The sequence below is a fragment of the Gossypium hirsutum genome, chromosome A01 (genome assembly GCF_007990345.1).
Source record: "Gossypium hirsutum isolate 1008001.06 chromosome A01, Gossypium_hirsutum_v2.1, whole genome shotgun sequence".
NCBI lineage: Eukaryota > Viridiplantae > Streptophyta > Magnoliopsida > Malvales > Malvaceae > Gossypium > Gossypium hirsutum.
The window spans coordinates 6173374-6198831 of NC_053424.1; the positions used below are offsets into that span (position 1 = coordinate 6173374).

The window sequence follows — 25458 nt, forward strand, 5'->3', positions numbered from 1 at the left end:
CACAGTAGGGGCAACTCCAGTGACACCCTTAAACAACTCAGCACCATTAAACCAGAGTTGTTCAGTTACTGACCCACGGCCTCTAGATCCAAAATTATCCTCTCCAATATCCTCAACATGGCCTAGGACAGTGCGTCGTCTTTAGCCGAATGACTTTGAGACCCAGTCTCAGTAGCAGGTGAAGTCGATGTCTCACTTGTATCTAAGTTTGGCATACTGCCTAGAGATAAACCTCTGCTGATAATTAAAAAATTACAATCACTTCCCCCTATAGCATGTACAATATATTAATAAAATATAAGATAAAGAAAGATCATATGAGATAAATCTTGAACGTAATTTCAATATAATTTTTATTATTCAAAAGATTTTATTGCTTGATCAAATCCTCTCCAATCCAATCCTTAAAATATATTGTAAGCGGCCCAATTTGCCCGGGCCCATCAGAAGCAATAAAAAAAATATAAAAATATAATTTTTTTAAATTAAATAGTCTAAAAATAGTCCGCTTACAGTCTTTACTAGCCCATACAAAATAAAACCAAATAAATAATCGAAGTCCCTTTAAACGGTCCAAGACCCAATAACAGACCAAGCCTAAGACCCAAAACATTAAAACCTAATCCTAGCCCATTACACAGCCCAATAACCTAACCCAAAACTTAGTCCATTGACTCTTTTCAGAAAGTGGAAACCCTAGGCCACTAAGCCGCCGTTCCTATGCACCGTAAACACCATCAGCAGTCCCAAATAGTGAAGCTTCTGGAAGACTTCGCGTCACGCCTCACGAATGGCCTCGCCATGTCAGCAACACCGCGCCATACACACCTGCGAGAAGAAAATAATAGAAAACAACTCACAACAGATTGACAGCAAATAGATCTAAGGGAATTTTTTGTATTTTTAATGATTATTATTCTTTTTATTCGGCTATAAAAGCCTGTGAAATCGAATGTAAAAGGGGGTGAGCCCAGAAAAATTACGGATACAAATCTATACAAAAAAAAGAGTTTGAATAAGAAATCATCTCGAGAGCAGTTTTTCACAAGGTGATTTTATTTTCTTTTCGATTCATCTCCTGTTTCTTAAAGCTTTGCTACTACGTATGAAACCAAATATAAAAAAAAAGTGAGTAAAGGGAAGAGACTTATCCTTTTTTTGAAGCTTCGAAATCCTTGTTTGCTTCGTGGTAATCGAAGCCTAGATGAGGATTGAAGTTAAAGCCGAGAAAATTTCGCGAATTTGCGGCCAGTTAGGACCAGATTAAGCCCTCGTTTGACGTCGTCCGTCGAATATGGAGACGAAGGGACAGTTGTGAAGCTTTAGATTCGGCTGAATGAATAAGGCCTTAGGTTTTGGTTTTATTTTGATTTGCTTTTATTAGTTTTAGGTTTTTTTTTTTACCTTGATTTGTGCAGAACATGAAACGGTGTCGTCTGGAGGGAGAAGATCCGCGCGCCGACCAGTTTCATGACCCGAATCTGCGACCTTTTACCTCGAATAGTCAAATTGTGCGACTAGTCCTTTGTTTTTGCGCAAATCTTTAAATTAATTCTTATTTTCATTTCATTTCATTTCAAATTTGTCATAGAGTTTGCGTGTCTTTGCAATTTAGTCTGCGCTTACACGCTATGTTTTGGGATCTGGAATATTTTCACTTTTGATCCCTGGACATTGGCGTGTATTGCACTTTAGCCATTTACGATTTCAATGGTTTAATTTATTAATTATCCCTCTCATTTTAACTTTATTTTAGTTGAGTTTCTTTATTTTTATATAATTCATTATTATTCTAAAAAATCCACTAAACATGCATTTTTAATTCTTGATTATTTTATTTTTATATTTCTAGCTACTTTGATAATTTTACTTTGTTTGTTTAAATCATTATTGTAAAGTTTGTTTGCATCATATTATTTCAATATTCTATATAATATTTTGTATAAATATTCTTATATATTATTATTATATATATGTTTCGTGATAAAATTAATTTTATTCTATATACATTATCAATTTTATGTTATTTTATACATATAATATCTTTTAAATTTATTCCTATATTTTATTATATATCTTTGTTGTTTATGGAAAACCTTACATATCTCATATATCTTTTAAATTATTATTACATATGCATGTACATATATTGGTACGTATGTTTGACCTATATACATTATTAAATTCACGTATTTCATACATATAGTTTTTCTTTGTATATATAATTACATTTTTTTACATTACATATAATTCATGATAAAATTAACTTAAGCTAATATGCATTATTAATTTCGTGCTAATTTTACAAATAATTAATTCTAGGTCTATTTATGTACATGTGTTTTGTAAATCTATTATTGTGCATTTCCTAAAATTATATTCTATTATGAATTCTAGTTCTCCTTTCATATTTTATATATTATTTAAATTTTCCTTTATTGCATGTATTTTAACAAATGTTTTAACACTTGGTATATTATTTGATCTAAAAATCTTCATTCTAGCTCTTATTTTAATGATTAGACACACACACACACATATATATATATATCTAGTTTTTTTCCTTCGAGTAATTTCAAATTCATCAATTTATATATCATATATATTATATGTTTATTCGTTCATCACTATTTTAGAATTGTCTCACCACTTTGACTTCAAATTTCCATTTTATTTTGTAAATGTTTTGTGAATTGTTTTATATTGTGCTGTATTTATTTAGTCATTGTCTTATCCATTGTATCAATTTCTCTTCATTCATGATTAAGAATTTGGTTATATTTTACTTAGAATAGTTGTATATAATTGTTGGATTTGTTAAATTGAGGCTTATTGTATCATATTAATTCCTGTTCATTAATCCTTTTCTATGCAAATGTTTCGATACAATGCATTAAGTGTTCTACCTATTTTAAAACAAATAAACGTGTTTTGAGCTAATTTTCAATTTTTCTTATTATTCAAAAATTCTGAAATAAGGCAATATCCAATATTTGGGAATTCGAGAAATCGTGCTCAATCGTGCTGGGTATGATTTTTTCCGTGAACTAAAATATTTGGATAACCTTTTATAATTTTAGTGTACGAGTTTTTGAAAGTCAAAAATCAATCATATTTTTGAAGGTATAAAGGATCGTATCCAATCGTGCTGGGTATGATGCTGCATATCTTTGAAATGAGAGAATTTTGGCAGTTAACTTGAACTATTCACACATTTTAAAGAATCATGCTTTGAAAGATTTTTTTTTTCTTCTTAAAATCTTTGATATAAGGATAGCATCGAATCAATTTGGTACCAATTTTTGGGCGTAATGAGGGTGCTCACCCTTCCTCATGTGTAACCGACTCCCGAACCCATTTATTTTTGATTTTACGTGAACCAAAATTGTCTTTAATGGAACAAAACATTTTAGTAGGTGGCCCAATCACAACTAAACCGAGAGATTGGTGGCGACTCCACATTTTTATTTCTGAGAATTGATCCCCATTATTTTCAAAATAAAAAAAAGTTTCGACATATATTACGTAGGGTCTATCTTTATACATGAACTATCATATTTTCATAATCAACACTTGATTAAAACCACCGGCTAAGAACAAAAGCGAAAAGCAAAACTATGCAGTAGGAATTGAAAGTAAATTCCTTAAATAAGACTAAAGAAAGAAACTGCCATATAATTACCAAAAAGTAAAAGCAAAAACTAAAGGATTCGTAGAATTGGTGTAATAAAATTGCAGAAGACTGACTAATAATTAAAGAAAGATGAGGGTACAAAAGGACTTTCTCTATTATTTCTTCTTTTATTTTATTTTTCCAATTTCCTTCTTTCGATATGATTTTTCCTTTTTTTAATACATGATAAAAAAGAATTTTATATTGACAGAATATAAATTCAGTAAATTAGAAGACATAATATTGACAGAATATAAATTCAGTAAATTAGAAGACATCATTAATAAAAAATAAATAATTCTAAATATGAATTAGAAAAAATATTCACATTTAAATATTTTGGATCACAAAATATGCTTGACTTACATAGATAACGATTTAGATATCCAAGACGTATTACATTTTAATTATGATTTATGCTGACATTGATGTTAATGCTTAGAATTTGCAACCGCGTGATGGAATAATGGGTCGAATGTTTGCGGGGAACAAAGAGCATGACTACTGAAATTAATATTATTGATTGAAATGACTTTTAAAAGTTATGTCTCATTGTCAAAAGTGAAATTAGATGATAGTACACCTGCTCACACACTAGTCATCACCTTTTGAGATTTGCAGTGGCATTTCCTTGATTTCCTTTTAGTTGGGTATTAAAATAACATTTATTAATTTTCAAATGAATAGAAAAAAGAACTCATGAAATTGGACTACACTTTCAAACACAGAGATTCAAGAAACCTATGGTCAATAGAATAAAATTAACTCCCACTGGTTTAGTTTTTTAACCTCAAATAATTGTTTCTTAGAATTTCATATTCTAGCTAAAAAGTTATGAACAATATGAAGTCGTGAAATAGAGCTCCATATTTGATAATAAAGGATGATTTTTATGTTATTTCATAAAGATGAGCTCTTGTTGTTATTAGTATTAAATATATTTCATTATATTTTATTTTTCTTAAATATTAAAATTGTTACGTTCATCTTTTAAATTTATCATTTTTTTCATATAACATGATAGAACTAATGTAAATTTTATTTGTATTGTACAATATTTAAGTTAATTATTATTTTGGGTAAATTATGTTGCATATCATTTAATTATACTTAAGTTTTTTTTAATACGGATTAAATCCGTGTAACCTCAACCCGTAACCCATTATAAAAAATAAAATAAAAGAAGTCTTCAATCAATTACAATACAAATATCACTTACCATAATCACTTAATCATAGCCCCCTGTTTAAATCTTGGGTAAATTATATATCAATTATCTCTAACCTTTGATTAAAATTACATTTCAGTTACCCAAATTTTAAAAGTTACATAATTGTCATTTGTCACTAAAGTTATCGAAATGTTACATTTTTATATCATTCATCCATTAACTTCTGTTGAGAAGGTAATGTGACACATTAATATAAAGGATTAATAACCAATTTAACCTCCGAACTATAACTAAAATATCAATTTGATACTTTTAATATTTTCTTAATAATAATTCTAAAAAAATTAAAAGGTAAACAACTTGGATAATCACCCAAGTTTTAATGAGTTCCTATTTTGGTCACCGGTTTTTTTTTGTTAATTTAGTTATTTCCATTAGATTAATTGTTATTTTTAGCCACTCCACCATTAAAATGCCTTGCCCATTGAACGAAATGATGATGTGGCAATCTTTTGATTAGTATAATAATAACCCTTAACACTTTACGCATTTTATCAAGTTTGATCTAATTCTAGAAAAATTCAACAAATTTAACCCTTAATGTTTGCACATTTTTTCACTTTAGTTTAAATTCAAAAAAATAAAAAATTATAATTTTAAGAGCTTGAATATATATATTTTATATAAAAGGTCATAAAAATATAAAATATTTAAAAATATATATAATTACAAAAGCTTAATTGCTATTTGATCCTAATTCTAAAACTTCAACTAATTTAACTTTTATTGTTTACACATTTTTCAATTTAATTCAAATTCTAAAAATTTATAAATAAAATATTCAAAAAAAAATTCAAAAAATAATCAATCAAACCCAAAATAAAAGTAAGCTTTCTTTCTCTCCAATGGTGAAATGTGAACAAGGAAGAAGATGGAGAACTCTCTCCATCCTTTGTCTAAAATATCTTTCATATTTGAATAAAATAAAATAAAATAATTTAATAATAGTAATAGTGATGATGATGAAAACAAAATATTATTATAACTAAAAAAATCTATCTATCATACTTATCTACTTGATCTTGATAAAATTGTTCTCCAAGTTTTCACACATTTCACCACTAATTCAATTTTATCTTTTTATACTTTTAATTTCTCACTTTGACACCAATATTTTGGTAAACTTTATAAATTAGTCTATACTCTAAATTAATATTTATCAATACATCAGTCTTTTAAATTTTCTCCAGTCTCCTACTACCTTCTCCACTAATACTTGTGAATATCATTTTATTTATTCTGAAAAAGTTGACTCATAATTGCTCAAAATAATACTATTATGACCAAAGAGTTTTCGAGAATATTACAAAATCGATTAGGTTGACCCTAGTCACTTGAATAAAAGATAATTAATGTAAAATTTAATTTCGTAATTTGAGTATTCTACTAAAATTAATTTTTTTATTTAGCATTTATCTCTTATTAATTTAATTAACTAGAGATAAGATAATTATTTAATATTATCATTTAATTAATTTAATTTTAATCAGTGATAATATAAATTTTATTATATATCTCTTAATTATTTTAAATTAAGTAAAAAATATATAATTATGACATAATATATGATGCCATCATTTTATCATGATAATATCGACTTGAGATATAGCGATTTATAATTTGTGTGAAAATGAAACAATGATAACCCATTTTATTTCATTTTATTTTATATCTTATTTTTTTTAATCTAAGAATCACATCATAGAATTCTTATGCTAATCATCCCCAGATATTAGAAAGATTTAGAGGATAACGGAAACTCTCGCCGCATATTGTCTTACCAATACATCTATTCATGGGTTAAGACTCTTATGAGGAACTAAACATAAACAATTAAGACATAAATTTTCAAAAAAATAAAATACAATTATCATGAAATGTTTTGATTGAGAGAATTAATTCTTAGTTTATATATCTTCAATTATTTAGCTTATGGGGAACTAAATTTAAATAGTTAAGACAATTAAAAAAAAAACCAATTACAATTCTCATGGAATGTTTTGATTGAGAGAATGTTTTTTTTATTTAAATAAACTGTTTTTAATACGGCTTATGAGGACAAAAATTTAAACAGTTATAGACATAATTCTTGAAATTTATGAGCAAAGAGAAGACTTGAAAGTTTTGGAAGCTACTAGGAAAGTGAAGATGGGGCCAAATTTTTTTTCTCAAGCCATAATAAAATTTATTAAAAAATACAGTTCCTTGATCCCTCGAATGAATTCACAAGTCTCTTTTTCGTACTAATTACTTTGAAATTGATGAACAAATACTAGGAAAGTAAATTGACGGGGCCAAATTTTTTTCGTAGCCAAAATAAAAGTTATTAAAAAATTAGTACATGGAAAACACGTCAACGACGAGAGCACCTAAACAAACCCAAACTAAAATTATAAAAAAAAATTAATACAACATGAAAAACACACACCTCAAAGTGTGAATAGAATACAAGAAAGTTCTTACGAAAACACCATCATTGAGCCTCCAAGCACCACCTTAAGCTGCCATAGAAAGCCATGAAACATGCCAAAAATTCGATTGAAAGAAAACCCCAAGAACACTGTGGGATCACAAACCAAGATACACCAAAAATATCTGCAATGAAGCTCCTTAGAGGTGCCAAAATCATATGCACAAACTTCCAAACAGCAAAGTAAAATTTTCATAACCTGAAAATCAATTTCATTCCCCAGATACCATCAATCCTAACCTAGTCATGTAATTGAAGTGACGTTTGTGACGAATCATCAATATGTTTCCACGAAGCGTTAGTATAATTTCCACGAAGAAACCAATCGAAATCAATTTTACAGGAACTTACAAGTCAAGGCCAACCACTGTTTCTTTAAGCCACAAGTCGCCGAAAAGTGATATGTGTAGACAATTACAGGATTAGGATACTTCTTTGGTTTTCTATATATGATTCAATTTTGCAAGAAATATTAACTATTCCTAAACACCGCTAGATTACTTGGAGCATACCTCTGATCACAATTGTTTGACTTTATGGGGAACACTGGGTTCTCTCTGGTTCTTATGATGGCGCTGCTGTTGCTTCATTTTGTGGTTTCATTCTCTACCAAAACAACAACCAATATTAGCACAGATCAGTCAGCTCTTCTGGCACTGAAAGCCCATATTGTTAGCCATCCTCAAAAGACGTTGAAAACCAATTGGTCTACTACTACCTCCATTTGTAATTGGGTTGGTGTCACATGCGGATCTCGACATCAAAGAGTCATAGCTCTTAATCTTTCTAGCATGCTTCTCACTGGTACTGTACTATCTTATATTGGAAATTTATCTTTCCTTACTTGGCTCAACATGAGGAACAATAATTTTCACGGCTTTTTATCTGTCCAAATGGCTAATTTGCATCGTTCAAATATATAAGGTTGTTTTCCAATAATTTTTATGGAGAAATCCCATCATGGTTAAGTTTCTTCTCTAAACTTCAATTCTTGTCTTTAGGCTATAATGGTTTTACAGGTGAGATCCCAAAAGATATGTTTGATCATCTATCTAGATTGCAAGTGCTTACTAGGAAGGGAACAAACCCTGGCAAAATTCCATAATTTTGATTTGATTTTGGTGCTTAACATAAATAAATTAATTGTCTTAAATTAAAAAATTCATGATTTGAGCTTTAATTTGTGTGGTGATAAAATTTAGATTATTAAAATTTCGACCTCTTAATTTGTTTTTTTAAGAAGTAAAGTAAAAAAGAAATACTTCTATATTGGTTTAATAAATTAATTTTATTATGTAGGTGTAATCCCACAACAAATTGGTAATTTAACATGGTTGAGAGGTCTTTATTTATCTTATAATCTCCTAACAGGTATTATACTATATTTCTTCATCATATATGTTCAATTTTATGATTATTATTTTTTTGCTTTCTTTCTACCTTAAATTTAATTTATGTTAAATTTTTACAAATGTGCTAAATATATTATACTTCTGCATTTCATTTAATGGTAAATTTACTTTTGAATCATGCTATCGCATATTTTATTTTTAAGGCAATAATTATTAATAGGATGAAATAAGGAAAGTAAAAAAGTTCAATGCCAAAGAAGAGTGTTTAAAGGAGACAAAACCTAAACATCGTATATTGACTTAATGATCAAGGATGTTCACTACTTTAAGTATAATTTAAATTTGAGTCGCGCTAATTACTATTTATAATTAAAAAAAAAAGACAAAAACCTAACCCTAACAAGTAAAAAATATAGGTACGCTGTGCACCAGAATTAGCAAGAGTCTAAGACATCAAATTCAGTGACAAGTCTTGTCAAATCAAACCCACCAGAGTTTTTGAAGTTATTCAGAACCTTAATGCTAATAGCAAGGGGCTTTGCTTTCGCAATGTTAACCGGATAGAAGGGTCCTAAGTAAAGTCCTAAGTAAAGCTCCAGCGGTTACTAGAAAAATAGTGATTAAATTATTGGTGTAATAATAAATTTAGCCTTTTCAATATTTGTACATTCTATTAATTTAATTATAAATATAAAAAATTTAACTTAATTTTTATGAAATTTATCATTTTTGTTCAAATTTTAAAAATTCAATCAATTTAACCCTAACCTTTATAAAATGATAATTTTATAGTCAACTGCGTGAATTCATTCACTCAATACGCAATGCAATGTGACAGTCGCCACAACAAATGAAAAAAAATTCCCCCTTAAGTCTCAGCTCATATGTAAGAAAAATTAACAAAACAAAACCAAAAGTAGAGCAAGTTGTTAGACTAAATGGAAAGATTTGCTGTAAAAAAAAATTCACTCAATAACATTTTATGAATTGTATACAAAAAACTCAATGAAAACAAGAACTGAAGACACTTTTTATTCACTGATTTACATCCTTTATATAGGCTAAAACTACAACAAATTTAGCTAAAAAATATGATAACTCAGAAGCAAAATCACAATCAGATATTAAACCATGATTTTAACTAACCATTCAACAACTTTATTGAAACTAATTTGAATATTTCATCTGCTGATATGCCCAAGATTTTAGGCCACTAACTGAGTTGGTGGTGAACTTTAATACTCCCCCTACAACGCCAACTCCAACCTTTTCACAATCCCAAGTTGTGAGCAAAACTTTTCCAACTTAGTTGTACTCAAGCCTTTCGTGAACAAGTTTGCAACCTGGTTATCAGTCTTGACATAGGACAACTCAATTTTATCATGTATCACCTTCTCCTTAACAAAATGGTAGTGCACCTCCACATGTTTGGTCCTTGCATGAAACACAGGATTTTCTGCTAAACGAATAGCTGACTGATTGTCACAATAGAGGGGTATTGCATAATCAACTTTTTGGTGCAAATTTTCCTCAAGTTGCACTAACCATGTACTTTCTTGGGCTGCCATAGCTGTCGCTCTATATTCTGCCTCTGTTGTCGATAAGGACACAGTTGGTTGTCTTTTACCACACCAAGAAATTGTCCCTGAACCAAACTTGAATACATAGCCAGTGGTTGATCGACGTGTATCGTGATCCCCTGCATAGTCAGCATGACAATAACCAACTAGTTCGCAAACCTCAAATTTCTTATATAGAAAACCATAATCAAGAGTACCATTCACATATTTTAAAACTCGTCGAACAGCTTCCAAGTGTTGTTTCGTGGGATTCTGCATATATCGACTCATTACCCCAACAATATAAGAAATATCAGGTCAAGTTAAAGTTAGATAAATGAGACTACCGACAAGTTGCTAATACATCAACCTATCTTCCAAGTCTTTCCCTTCATGAGCACAAAACTTGGTGTTTGGTTCCACTGGTATAGTGATGGTCTTGCAATTGAGCATTCCAAATTTCTGCAACAAATCTTTTGCATATTTCTCTTGACAAAGAAACATGCCTTCTTTTGTATGATCAATTTCTAGCCCCAAAAAGTGTTTAAGTTGGCCAAGTTCCTTCATTTTAAAGTGGACTGACAAGTTTTGTCGAACTTGGTGGATTTCTTTACTATCATCTCTAGTGATTATCAAATCATCCACATACACCAACACTATTACCAACTTCCCTTCACTAACTTTGACAAACAATCTAGAATTTGCATGACCCATAACATAATAGCTTGAGCTAAAAATTCAGCAATCTTACCATACCATGCTCTCGGCGATTGCTTTAACCCATATAACGCCTTCTTTAACTTGCAAACATAACTAGGATGACCTCCACTCTCAAATCCAATAGGCTGATTCATGTAAATTTCATGATCTAGCTCTACATGTAAAAAAGCGTTCTTCACATCCATTTGCCACATCTTCCAATCTTTGCTAGCAGCAAGAGCCAAGAGAACTCGAGCAATAACAATCTTTGCCACCGGACTAAACGTCTCTTCATAGTGCAATCCATATTGTTGAGAAAATCCCCTTGTAACTAACCGAGCCTTGTACTTCTCAACTGATCTATTAGGACGATACTTTATTTTATAAACCCATTTACAAGATATGGGTTTCACATTTGGTGGACGTGGCATAAGCTCCTAAGTCTGGTTTTTTTCCAATGCAACAATCTCTTCCTCCATTATTTTTACCCACTTAGAATCTTGAGACGCTTCTTCATAAGTTGTTGGCTCAACCAAAGGTTTTTCCTCCGCTACAGCTATATTAACATACTTTGGAATTTGCCTATGAAATCTGGTTGATCTTCTAAGTTGTGGCTGTGAAGTTTTTTCACCTTCTGGATTGATTTCTGCCTCCTACCTCTGATGAACACCATTTTACGAAAGATTTGTTGTTGTCTCAACAACTTCATTATCTCTAATTTCTTCATTAGCTGCAAGACTTGGTTGTATCTCAATAAACTGCTCCTCTATTTTCCTTTGGGGTTGATCTTCTTTTACTTTAGAATCTAGCAACTTCACTTGTTGTGGAGTCTACCAAGAAGAAGTTTCATCAAACACTACATTACGTGATTGTAGCATTTGTCAATCATAGGGTCACAACACTTCTATCCTTTTCTTTGGTTATCATATCCAATGAAGATACATCGGATTGCTTTCTTATCGAACTTGTTCCTTAAATGACCTGGAATAAATACATAGAAAATTCACCCAAAAACTCAAAAATGACCAACAGCAGGTTTAGTATCCCATAGTACCTCAAAAGGTGATATGAAACCAAGCTTTGGTGTTGGAAGTTTATTTATGACATGAGCAGCGGTCTTCATACATTGTGCCCAAAATCTTCCGAGTATATTTTTTGCATGAAGCATACTCCGACATGTCTCAGCAACATTTAAATTCTTCCTTTTGGCAGCTCTGCTTTGCTGTGGCGTGTTGGCATATGTGAATTGATAATGAATCTTATTATTTCTTACATAGGTAGAAAACTCATCTGATGTGTACTCCTCTCTATTATCTATGTATAACCATTGAATTTTTCTACCAACCTCTACTTCAGCTACTTTTTTAAATTCTTTAAACTTGGCAAATGTCTCTGATTTTTCTTTCATAAAGAAAACTTACACATATCTTGAGAAATCATCAATAAAAGTCACCATATAACGTATCCCACTAATTGAAGGTTGCTTGACACGCCCAAATACATCAGAATTAACTAGCTTTGATGAAGCCTTTGCTTTGTACGTAGATTCTTCAAATGGCAGCTAATGTACCTTACTGAATTGACATCCTGTACAAACAGTATCATCTCACACTTTAAGTTGAGGAAGACCCTTTAGCATTGGCTTATTTATCATAACTTTCAACTTGTGATAACTAACGTGTCTAAGCTTTGTGTGCCACAAATCTGTCGTCTCATTCTTCTTTGTTTTGTCCACATAAGCCGTTTCTGCAGAATCATATAGACAGATTCCATTTTCTTCCCTTGCATGGTTGGTGTTCCTGAGACTTTAACATTTTCGAATACCTTTACACCTTGTGGACTAAACAACATGGTGGCTTGCAGATGTTAATAGTGCCACAGATAATAAATTTTTCTTCATGCCATACACATGATAAACACCTTGAATTGACATTGGATCAGAATTAAATCAAGGTACGATAGTCGTCTTACCAACATGGTTGATGGGTAACCTTGAGTTGTTAGCCGTTACCACCACATGATTTCCTTTGCATGTTGTAACATCTTGAAGCTTTTCTTGATCACCAATCATGTGATTAGAGTAACCAAAGTCAACAATCCAGTTAGTCTTGTAGTCAATATTCTGAGAAGTTGTTAATATGAGTTCCAAGTCTTCTTCTTCCACAATAAATGATGTTTTAGCATCCCACTCATCAACATCTTCGTCACTGCATTACTTTCAACTACTTTCTTCTTGGACCAACAGTCTTTGGCCACGAGACCCTTTTTTCTGCAATTATAGCAATCACCATCAAACTTCTTCCTCTAGTTGAATTGGTTGTTGTAGTTACTACGCTTTTGAGTTTCTCCAAATTGAGAACTCCCATGATGACTTTCTTATTTGCCATCGTTCTTTCTTGGTTTGCTTCTGACATTATACCTAGGTTTTTCTTTGCTCTTTCCACTAAAAAACCCTACATCCTCAGTTTTGATTGAGATTCCACCCATTTGTTTTGCCAAAGCTTCTTGACCGATCAATAGATTCTCAAAATCTACAAGCGATGATTGTGTTGGCCATCTTTGAAGTGCAGTAACAAAACTCCTTTAGTCTAATCTCAATCCATGAATGATGATTCTTCTTATTCTAGAATCCGTAATACAAGAACTAGAATCAAGTTCAGAAATCTCACGGCATAAGGTTTTTACCTTAGTGAAGTACTAGTTGATTGTCAAATCTCGCTTCATTGATAATAATTTATTCTCTAAGAGCTGCAGCCTTGTGTTATTTTTATAAGAAAATTTCTTCCAACATGTCCCACGCCTGTTTTGGTGTGTCAGCGTCTTTGATATGCTCTAATATTTCTTCCTCTACAATGGTTTTAATTGCAAATATAGCCTTGCTTACACTAGCCTTCCACTTCTTCAAGCTGTTAGCTTCTTGAGACAATGGTGAAAGCTTATCTTCGCTAACAATGTCCCACACATCTTGAGCCTTAACTAAGACTTTATACATTTGCCCATGTGTTGTAATTTTGGTTATTAAGCTTTTTTACTGCTCCAACAACTGAAAAATCAACCATAATTATCTTCACGAACCTGGCTCTGATATCACACTATTAAACTAAATGGGAAGATTTTCTATATAAAAAAAGGAAACTCACTCAATAACACTTTATGAATTGTATACAAAAAACTCAATAAAAAACAAGAACTCAAGACACTTTTTTATTCACTAATTTACATCCTTTATATAAGCTGAAACTATAACAACTTTAGCTAAAAAATAGGATTACTCAAAAGCAAAATCATAATCAGATATTAAACCATGATTTTAGCTAACCATTCAACAAATTTATTGAAACTAATTTGAATATTTGATCTGCTGATATGCCCAAGAGTTTCGGCCACTAATTGAGTTGGTGGTGAACTTTAACACAAGTCTCATCACAAATTTTGCCACTTGGAGCATACCTCTGATAAAAATTGTTGCACTTTCACAAATTTTGATGGGAAATGTCTTTCTGTTCATTTTGGCTCTTACGATGGTGGTGCTGTTACCTAATTTTGTGGTTTCAATCTCTACCAAAACAAAAATCGATATCAGTAGAGATCAGTCAGCTCTTAAGGCACTGAAAGTTCATGTTGTTACTGATCCTCAAATGATTCTAAAAACTAAATGGTTTACTGCTACTTCTATTTGTAATTGGTTGGTGCACTTGCGGATCCCAACACCGAAGAGTCATAGTTCTTAATCTTTCTAGCATGCTTCTCATTGGCACTATACCACTTTCAATTTGGAATCTATCTTTTCATATTTCACTTGATTTAATAGACAACTGTTTTGGCTCATTATCTATTTAGTTGACTATTTTGCTTCGATTGAAACTTATAGACTTGTTTTTGAACAATTTATATAGAGAAATCCCATTATGGTTTGATTCCTTCCCTAAACTTCAATACTTGTCTGTGAGCTCTAACAATCTTGCAGGAGAGATCCCATCCAATATGTTTGATCATCTACCTAGATTGCAACAGCTTTACTTGGAAGGGAACAAGCTCTCCGGCAAAATTCCATTGGGTTTATTCAAGTGCAAAGAGTTAGAATACATATCCTTGGCTGATAACAGGTTGGAAGGGATTCTACCAAAAGAAATAGGAAACTTGACAATGCTTAGGAATCTATATCTTGACAACAACCTGTTTGAAGGTAAATAGAAAGCAATTGAATGTTATTTTAATTTGTTGTCTTTCCCCAACTGTAATATTTGATTTATTTGCTAAGAAAGCTTTAATTATTTTTAATTTTTTTACTAAGTAAAATTTTAAAGTTCAGTTTAAACTTATAGACTTGTTTTGGAACAATTTCTACAGAGAATTTTCGTCATGGTTTGATTCCTTCCCTAAACTTCAATACTTGTCTTTGAACTCTAACAATCTTGTAGGTGAGATCCCATCCAACATGTTTGATCATCTACCTAGATTGCAACAGCTTTACTTGGAAGGGAACAAGCTCTCCGAAAAAATTCCATTGGGTTTATTCAAGTGCAAAGAGTTAGTTTTCATATCCTTGGCTGATAATAGGTTGGGAGGGATTCTACCAAAAGAAATAGGAAACTTGACAATGCTTACAAAACTATATCTCTACAACAACCTGTTTGAAGGTAAACCGAAAGTAGTTGAATGTTATTTTAATTTGTTTTCTTTCTCCAACGGCAATATCTACTTTGTTTGGTAAGAAAGCTTCAATTTTTATCTTTTTTTTACCAAGTAAAATTTTAAATTTCATTTTAAACTTATAGAGTTGTTTTGGAACAATTTCTATAGAGGAATTCCATCATGATTTGATTCCTTCCCTAAACTTCAATACTTGTCTTTGAGCTCTAACAATCTTGCAGGTGAGATCCCATCCAATATGTTTGATCGTCTACCTAGATTGCAAGAGCTTTACTTAGAAGGGAACAAGCTCTTTGGCAAAATTCCATTAGGTTTATTCAAGTGCAAAGAGTTAGAATACATATCCTTGGCTGATAATAGGTTCGAAGGGATTCTACCAAAAGAAATAGGAAACTTGACAATGCTTAGGAATCTATATCTCTACAACAACCTGTTCGAAGGTAAACCAAAAGTAGTTGAATGTTATTTTAATTTGTTGTCTTTCTCCAACTGCAATATCTGCTTTGTTTCGTAAGAAAGCTTCAATTCTTATCTCTTTTTTTTTTACCAAGTAAAATTTTAAATTTCATTTTAAACTTACACTTGTTTTGGAACAATTTCTATAGAGAAATCTCATCATGGTTTGATTCCTTCCCTAAACTTCAATACTTGTCTTTAAGCTCTAACAATCTTGCAGGAGAGATCCCATCCAATATGTTTGATCATCTACCTGGACTGCAACAGCTTTACTTGGAAGGGAACAAGCTCTCCAGTAAAATTCCATTGGGTTTATTCAAGTGCAAAGAGTTAGCGTTCATATCCTTGGCTGATAATAGGTTGGAAGGGATTCTACCAAAAGAAATAGGAAACTTGAAAATGCTTAGGAGTCTATATCTTGACAACAACCTGTTCGAAGGTAAATGGAAACCAGTTGGATGTTATTTTAATTTGTTGTCTTTCTCTAACTGCAATATCTGCTTTGTTTGGTACGAAAGCTTCAATTCTTTTTTAATTTTTTACCAAGTAAAATTTTAAAGTTCATTTTAAACTTATAGACTTGTTTTGGAACAATTTCTACGGAGAAAGCCCATCATGGTTTGATTCCTTCCCTAAACTTCAATACTTGTTTTTGAGTTATAACAATCTTGCAGGTGAGATACCATCCAATATGTTTGATCATCTACCTAGATTGCAACAGCTTTACTTGAAAGGGAACAAGCTTTCCGGTAAAATTCCATTAGGTTTATTCAAGTGCAAAGAGTTAGAGGACATATGCTTCAGTTCTAATAGGTTGGAAGGGATTCTACCAAAAGAAATAGGAAACTTGACAATGCTTAAGACTCTATATCTCGACATCAACTTGTTTGAAGGTAAACAGAAAGCAGTTTAATATTATTTTAATTTTTTGTCTTTCTCCAACTGCAATATCTGCTTTGTTTGGTAAGAAAGCTTCAATTCATTTTTTTACCAAGTAAAAATTTAAAGTTCATTTCAAACTTATAGATAGAGGTGATCATGGGCCGGGCCGAGCTGGGCCGGGTTCGGGACGGGACCAGACAAAATTTTAGGCCTGTTTTCTAGGCCTGGGCCTAGCCCAACCTGAAATATGGGTCTGAAAATTTGTCTAAGCCGGACCCGAAATAAAATTGCTAAGCCCGAGCTCGGCTCGACCCAGCCCATATTATTTTTTTTTGCTTATTTCATTAAATAAAAAATTAAAAATCTAATAAATTAAATACATTTAAAAACATAAAAATAAATATTAAAACAAGAAACAAATAAAAAATGAGACTAAAATAATTCTTAAAACAATACACAAATTGAAAATATAATAAAAAGTGGTTATATTAAATTTGGAAATAAAAAAGTAAATATGATTAAAAAAATTATTTAATATATAATTTAGGCGGGGTCGGGCCAGAAAAGTTTTACCTAAGGCCCGACCCGTTTTCTAAATGGGCCTTTTTTTGCCTAAACCCATATTTCGGGCCTATATTTTTAACCGAACCCTCCCATTTTTCGGGCGGGCCTTCGGGCCGGGCTGGGTAGCCAACCCATGATCACCTCTACTTGTAGACTTGTTTTTGAAACAATTTCTAGGGAGAAATTCCTTCCCTAAACTTCAATACTTTGTGTTTGAGCTTTACCAATCTTGCAGGTGAGATCCCATCAGATATGTTTGATCATCTATCTAGATTGCAAGTGCTTTTCTTGGGTGAGAACAAGCTCTCTGGAAAAATTCCATTGGGTTTATTTAAGTGCAAAGAATTAGAGGATATATCCTTGGCTCATAATAGGTTAGAAGGGATTCTACCAAATGAAATAGGAAACTTGACAACGCTTAAGAGTCTATATCTGGACAACAACCTATTCGAAGGTAAACGGAAAATAGTTAGATGTTATTTTAATTTATTGTCTTTCTCCAACTGCAGTATGTGCTTTGTTTGGTAAGAAAGCTTCAATTTTTTTATATTTTTTTTACCAAGTAAAATTTTAAAGTTGTTTTTAATTTTCATACTTTTCGTCATGCTAAATTCTTGATTTTAATCATATGATTAATTCTAATAATCTAAATATCTTCAAATTTTATTAATTATAAAAACTTTAAGAGTTTCTTTTCCCTCTTAGCCGTTTAATTACTCGAAAACTCTTTTTTGCTGTCTGTTTTTTCCCCTTCTTCCTTCTTTTTGGTTTAGCTATGATCTTATTGAATTTAGTCTTGAGTTAAAAAAAGCACACTTTCTAATGACAAAACTTTAAAAGGAGATAAGAGAACCCAAAAACAATAATACTTTTGCGTTTGCACTATGGTATCGTGAACAGAAAATGATAATATATATTAGAAATTCTTATATATATATAACTCACGTATTTAAAATAAAATTGTGTGTTTAAAAATAACATACAATAAATAGGAAATATAAAATTTGAAACTAATAATAATAACACACATAAAATATGTACAATATTAAAATAAAAATTAATTTAACTTGTGAGTAAAAGAAAATTAAAATAAGTAAATTCATCATATTAAAAATATTAAATGTACTATAATTGTTTATTATGATATTGTCATTTTGTTTTTACAGCACGTCAAAAAGCTATCATGTTAGTGAAAAGAAATTTCAAATTAATCAAGGATTTTATTAATATTTATTAGGATAGAAGTATAAATACACAAATTTGGTGAGAGAAACCATTTTATGTTAAAAATTATTTTATTAAAGTTTACTTAAGAATTATTATTGGTGTGTGATAAAGGATTTGTTTGTAAATCCATTAAATATGGATTCAATCCTTAGATATGTTAATCTTAGTTCTTTTATTTAAAAATTGTATAAAAATATGAAAAGGCAAAAAGGCCATCAAATTAATCATAGTAATCATCTAATAAAAAGATATATTAGTCATTTTCTAACCGAGTTGATACTCGATTAACCTGTAACACCAACTTAATTAAGAGTTTTATTAATAGTAATTTTCTTCGTTGGGTAAGAAAGCCTCAATTTTTTTTCTAATTATTCGTATTTTATTAAATCAAGCAAAGATTTTTTTAGGAAGATTAATATATATAATAATCTATTAAATATTATAATTATTATAATTATTAAAAAAACTTAGATTTTTAACAGAGAATTTAATAGAATTGGAATGCTTAAAATTCACGTAAGTATTTTTATTGAGATGAAATTAATTTTTTTTGAGAAAAGCCTTTAAAATATTATTTTCAAGGGCATCGATCCAATTCCTCTATAATGAAAGACATTGTCTCACTCACGAACTTTGTCTTCCACTTGAGGAAGCTCCTCTATTGGTGGAGACCCACTCGAGGGTTTCATCTCCCACTTAGGGGAACGCTTCAGGAAAAATATAAAAATGAAAATAAAAATAGGGAAAAAAGAGGAAGTTATATGTGAACTAAACAGAAAAAAATACGAACTTATAGGTGAAAAGGATAGGTTTATAATTTGAAGATTTGTCAATTTCGAACATTATTAATTAAAATATTTAAAACCTTATGTTAAATAAATTTGATTAAATTTTGCTCTCAGCCCCTTGTATAATTGTGAATTTAGTCTTTATATTTTAATTTAGTTATTTTTAATTCTTTGAAATTTAAAATTTCAGTCCTAACCAAATGATAATTATTAATTTTATTAAGTTCTACTATTTCTTAAATTCTACGTGACAAACATATTATCACATATTCAATGCTATGTCAGTTTGTTATTTCCACATGCTACTCATAAAGAAAAGCTAGATAATGGATTTAATGGTTGATATTTGTGTCAAGACTAAGATTTCAAAATTCAAAAAGTATAAGGACTAAGAATGATTGAATGAAGAACATGGACTAAATCTACAACTTTATACATAGTACAAGTTTAGTAACAAAATTCAACTAAACGGATTTAACTACAATAGTTTGGATCAAAACTGAAATTTTAAAATTACAAAAAAATAAAAGGATTAAAATTGATGAATTCGAAAAGTACATGAACTAAATTTGATCAAATTAGACGATAATAATTAAATCCACAACTTATACATAGTATAAGGACCACTAAAATTTACACCACTAGTAATTTAACACGTTTGAGATTTCTCGATTTACTTAGTTATTCAATAATTCCCTAATAGGTAATATATAATATTTCTCTGATATATATGTTTAGTTTCATGATTTTTATTTTTTGCTTTCATTTTTTGAGATTTAATTTAGTCCGTTAAATTTAGAATAAAGTGTGAATAATAAAATTTAGACTTCTGAACCTTGATCTTTTAATCTTAAAACAAAATTAATAAATATTTTTTATATTTATTTAACAAATTAATTTGATTGTGTAGGTGTCATCCCAAACCAAATCGGAGATCTTCTCAATTTGGAACAACTATTCCTTTCTAACAATCTTCTTAAAGGACATCTTCCTCCATTTATCAGCAATTTAACACGTTTGGAATATCTCTTTTTATCTAATAATACTCTAACAGGTATTATATATTATTTCTTCACTCATCTTTTTTCTTGATTGTGATTTTTTCTTTCTTAATTTTTTTTTGTCAATACTTTATATATGCAATTATCAATGCGTTGAATATTTGACATTTGGACATTTAATTTAATATTTAATTGAGATAATCTAATTACAAAATTATATGCTTCTAAAATTACCAAGGTGTAAAGGTGACATCAGAGCAATTACTTAGACCATAAAATGATAAAATATATAATCCCTCCTTCTCATATTTGGATTCCTTACAAATCTCATTTTGTAAATTGAGAAATTATGTATTTCTAGCAACAAAAGTTTTTGAATCGGTTGGAACTCGATGAAAAATTTAATTTTTTTTGTTAAAAATAAATTATAAATAATAATTTTAGTTATTTTAGTTTTTAATGGATTTTTTTGGTTTCTAATTTTCTTTTTGTCAATTCAAAGCAAATTTTTTGTTTTATGTTATATGTCACTGGTTGCATTTTGATTCGTGGTTCAATCAATTTATCAAATCAATCTAGTTTGATTCCAACAACACTAACCAAATATAGATATAGATAATATTGTGATAATTCAATTTATCAAATCAATCTAGTTTGATTCCAACAACACTAACCAAATATAGATATAGATAATATTGTGATAATTAGGAGTAGAACCCAACCCAATGGATTAGATAATTGGGAAAGGGGTGATATGATCAGGTTGAATGTTGAATTTGTTCAGTGGATGGATAGATAACTACCCACTCGAATGCCTTTCAACTTGCATGTCTTTACCTTTTAAGTAATTGATTTTGCAGGACATATTCCAATTACCTTGGGTAATCTAAGATACCTAAAAGCGCTGGACATAGCGAATAATGATTTAAGCAGCACACTGTCGTCCTCGAGAAGCAGCTTTCTATCAGCATTAGCAAACTGCAGTGATTTGGCTTACTTGTCATTTGCAAGAAATCCATTGATCAGTGGTTACCTTCCGGCTTCTATAGGAAATCTGTCGGTTTCTCTTCTATATTTTGATGCTTCGAGCTGCAGCATTAGTGGCAGAATTCCAGGGGAAATTGGGAACTGGAATCCAAATAATAAATTGAGATATCTTGCCCTTAATGAAAATCAATTGGAAGGGATACTGCCGTTATCTTTGATTAATTGCAGCGAACTAGTACTTCTGAATGTTGCAAACAACAACTTAAGTGATACCTTTCCCCATTGGTTAGGCATGCTTCCCAAGCTGCAAGCTCTTATTTTGAGATCTAATAGATTTCATGGTTCCATTCAAGTCTCCTCAACCACTTTTTCCTTCTCCAGACTGCAAATGGTTGATCTCTCTCATAATGACTTCACAGGGTTATTGCCAACCGAGTTCTTCCAAAATCTCAAGGCTCTGAAAGAAGAAGTTGGTCATGAATATGATTTACTTTCATACTCTGTTCTGTTAACAATAAAAGGTTTGGTGCTAGAGTTTAAAATAAAAGTACTTATGCCCATATTCACAAGCATAGATTTGTCGGACAATGGATTCCATGGAGAAATTCCTAAGGCAGTTGGAGAGCTTAGAATGCTTCATGCACTCAATCTCTCTAGTAATTGCCTGACTGGTCCTATCCCAACGTCATTTGGGAAATTGACAGCACTTGAATCATTAGATCTCTCATTTAACAAGCTGAGTGGCAGAATCCCTTCCGAATTGACAAATTTGACATTTCTTGAAGTTTTAAGGCTTTCAAACAATAATCTTATCGGACCCATTCCCAGTGGCAAGCAATTTGATACATTTGAAGACGACTCTTATCTTGGGAACTTGGGTTTGTGTGGACTCCCATTACCGAAGGATTGTAACAATGATGAAATACCAGAACCAGCGCAAGATGAAAAAGATCATGGAAATGGAATTGCTTTTATTTGGAAACTTGCAATGATGGGGTATGGATGTGGAATGGTGTTAGGGATTAGCATGGCATACATTGTATTCACGACTGGAAGACCATGGTGGCTTGTAAGGATGATTGAGAGAGACTTGCGAAACAAAGTTTCAAGTTGGTTTGGGAAGAAAAGAAAGTAGTCCTGCAAATCCTTCTTCATATGTGAGTTAATGTATTTCATAGAAATAAACATGCTACTTTTGCCATGCTAAATGCATAATTCGGTAACTCTCAAATTGATTATTTTTATTTTCATCCATCAGGAATGAGTCCGAGAAAAGATGAAGTATGTTCTGCATCCATAGCTGCTTCTCTCCATGGAATATATGTTCTGCTAATGGGTGTTCTTACTGATAGTTTGCTTTGGTTTTTCAGCTTTCATAGTATGGGATTTTAACATTTAGCAAGTTTTCAAGTTCAGAAATAAATTGCAAAACCCACTCTAATTACTTCTTTATTTTAAACAAGTGTTTGTGTGCTAAATTTTAGCTAAGCATCGTGTTGTCTTTTCCCGGGACAATCAATTAGATTTATTTTTATGAATTTTTCATAATTATTTTTTAATTTTTAAGAATTTCTAATTTTGAAATTGTTTATCGGATTGAATTAAGAATTAATGGTCTAATCACCCATGTAGAACTTTAATCACTGATAAATTATTTTCACTTTTTTTTTTATTTACATCAACATAAAACAACATTTAATCCTTAAACGACTTAACAACTTTTTTCACACATGACAAAACCCAAACAACAAACGCAACTAGCGCGACTCAAAACCAAACCATTTGGGGCGATAAACACCTTTAACCATCATGCCATCATTTAGTTCAATCCCTAAATATTTTTAATCCACATTAATTTTGAAACTTGATAAATTTTCCCAATTTGGCCACTAGCTTAAATTACATTAAGTTATGATGATATGAAAATTAGAGATTATACTACATCATCTAAAATTTTTCTATTTGTAAGTGATGAAATTATACAACCTCAAATTATCACATCATCCAACTTAATGAAATTCAATTTTAACGATTAAATTAAAAAAGATATATTCCAAAAAAATAATAATAAATTTAGAGAACAAATTAAAAAAATTAATATTCATCTCTCAATTCTTTTAACTTACTGTTGTAGGCCAATTTTAGCCCATTTACATCAAAACCCAATTTAGCCTTACCTAACCCACCAAAATTAAACCCAAAACCCAAAATCTTAACTATCCAAAGCCCAATTTACATTAAAACCCCAATGACCCAAACCCTAAGCCCAAATCAAAATAAAAAAAACCTAGTCCACAACTTAAACTTTTCTCAACTAGCCACTCCTTTTCCACCACCAACTCCACTAGCCACACCTTTTCCACCACCAACTCCACTAGCCACTCTTTTTCCACCACCAACTCCACTAGCCACACCTTCTCCACCACCACTTGTACCTACAAATGAAGACATAAACAATAAAAAAATATTTTGTAAATGGCTATATAAGCCTTCTCATATTTTGTATATGGGGGGAATTTTTTTTTAGAGAGTTTTTGGGAGAGAAAGTTATTGTAAAGGATTTTTGGAGAGGTTTCTTTTTAAAGTAATTAAGGAGAAGAGTTATTGTGAAGGCTAGTTTTTGGAGAAGCTAGTTTTTTTTTAAGATTAATCAAAGATCAAAGCAAAAGAGGTTTCTTTGTCTATTCTCATTTTAAGTTCTTTGTTTACTTATTGTTTTCCTTTCAATCTTATTTTGTTTCTTTTATACAAAAGTAAAAAAAAATAAAAGGAGGAAGCTTACCCATTTTTACCGAAAAAGTTTTTTTGAGGTCCGGCTGCCGTGTACGGTGGCGCCGGCGGCGGTCCGGCGACCGGACGATGGCCGACCTTGTGGCCGAAAATCATCCACCCTCTCCCTCTCTCTCCTTTTTTGTTATTATTATATTTCTTAATATTATATTATATATATTCTTTTAATATATTAGGTACATTTTAAATTCTATATTACGTGTATATATATATTTTATACTATTTTATGTATATATCTTTAATATTATATTATTTATATATATATATTTACATGTTATCTTATGTATATATCTTAACTATATTATGTATGTATTTTTAACACTATATTATGTACATTTTTTATTTCTATTTTATTTTTATTTGTCAATATTAATTATTATTATTCTAATATTTTGATATTTTAATATTTTATATTTTATATATTTTATTATTCACATCATTATTCGCATTTTTTGACAATAATATTCTTGGATTTTTTTTACTATCATTTTAAAAACTTTTTACATTTTAATTTTAAGAATAAGGCAATGTACCGATTTTAACATTAAGTCATCGATTTCATCGCTATGTTGGGTGAAATTAATCGGCTCGTGTTAAAAACGGGACGTCCTTCTAAAAAACAAAAAAACTTGCAACTTCTCATTTCCTTCAATCGGATCACACTTAAATGTCAAATTGAATTCGTATTTTTGAAAATCAAGACAACATGTGTTTAATAAGATACCAATTTTGGGCGTCGCGAGGGTGCTAATACCTTCCTCGCGCGTAACCGACTCCCGAACCCTAAATTTTCTCTGAATTTTAACGTAGACCTAAACTCAACCTTTTATTTGTTTTAATAAGAGATCTAATAGGTGTCCGATCACACCTAGGAAAAAGGATCGATGGCGACTCCCTGTTTATTTCAAAAATCAAACGTCAAATTTCAAACTTTTTTTCAATAAATCGCCACAATTAGCGACCAAGCTAAGCTAAAATTTTTACGTTGCTACAGCTGGCGACTCCACTGGGGACAGCCTTTTTGAGAGTCGTGTTTGGAATTAAACACGTTTTGTCAAAATTTTCAAATTTCCTTGTTCAAAGTAAATATTTGGTCGTGATCCGAAAATCTCGTTTTCAAAATTCA

General features: G+C 30.7%; 3 protein-coding genes across 3 annotated transcripts; 2 read left to right on the forward strand and 1 right to left on the reverse strand.

Annotated features, from left to right (window-relative positions):
- Positions 1-7910: 7910 nt before the first annotated feature.
- On the forward strand, positions 7911-8479 carry LOC107917206 (LRR receptor-like serine/threonine-protein kinase EFR). Its single transcript, XM_016846583.1, has 2 exons — positions 7911-8178; positions 8376-8479. The coding sequence occupies exons 1-2, from the start codon at positions 7911-7913 to the stop codon at positions 8477-8479; spliced, it is 372 nt and encodes a 123-aa protein (XP_016702072.1).
- Positions 8480-9973: 1494 nt separating this feature from the next.
- Positions 9974-10576, reverse strand: LOC121206744 (secreted RxLR effector protein 161-like). The gene has a single exon (XM_041077832.1). The coding sequence runs from the start codon at positions 10574-10576 to the stop codon at positions 9974-9976; it is 603 nt and encodes a 200-aa protein (XP_040933766.1).
- A 3929-nt stretch (positions 10577-14505) lies between these two features.
- Positions 14506-22926, forward strand: LOC107917205 (receptor-like protein 53). Its single transcript, XM_041077846.1, has 9 exons — positions 14506-14662; positions 14856-15170; positions 15406-15624; positions 15859-16077; positions 16314-16532; positions 16768-16986; positions 17775-17993; positions 21416-22699; positions 22801-22926. Exons 1-8 carry the CDS (start codon positions 14506-14508, stop codon positions 22675-22677), a joined length of 2829 nt encoding a protein of 942 aa, XP_040933780.1. The 3' UTR covers positions 22678-22699; positions 22801-22926.
- Positions 22927-25458: the final 2532 nt, after the last annotated feature.

Excerpts from the sequence above, each read along its gene's own strand:
- LOC107917206 (XM_016846583.1), top strand. The coding sequence starts at position 7,911 with ATGGGGAACACTGGGTTCTCTCTGGTTCTTATGATGGCGCTGCTGTTG. Across the intron at positions 8,179-8,375 it reads TTCTAGCATGCTTCTCACTG|GCTATAATGGTTTTACAGGT; the intron begins GTACTGTACTAT and ends TCTTGTCTTTAG.
- LOC107917205 (XM_041077846.1), top strand. The coding sequence starts at position 14,506 with ATGGTGGTGCTGTTACCTAATTTTGTGGTTTCAATCTCTACCAAAACA. Across the intron at positions 15,625-15,858 it reads CTACAACAACCTGTTTGAAG|GTGAGATCCCATCCAATATG; the intron begins GTAAACCGAAAG and ends ACAATCTTGCAG. Across the intron at positions 17,994-21,415 it reads GGACAACAACCTATTCGAAG|GACATATTCCAATTACCTTG; the intron begins GTAAACGGAAAA and ends TTGATTTTGCAG.
- LOC121206744 (XM_041077832.1), bottom strand. The coding sequence starts at position 10,576 with ATGAGTCGATATATGCAGAATCCCACGAAACAACACTTGGAAGCTGTT.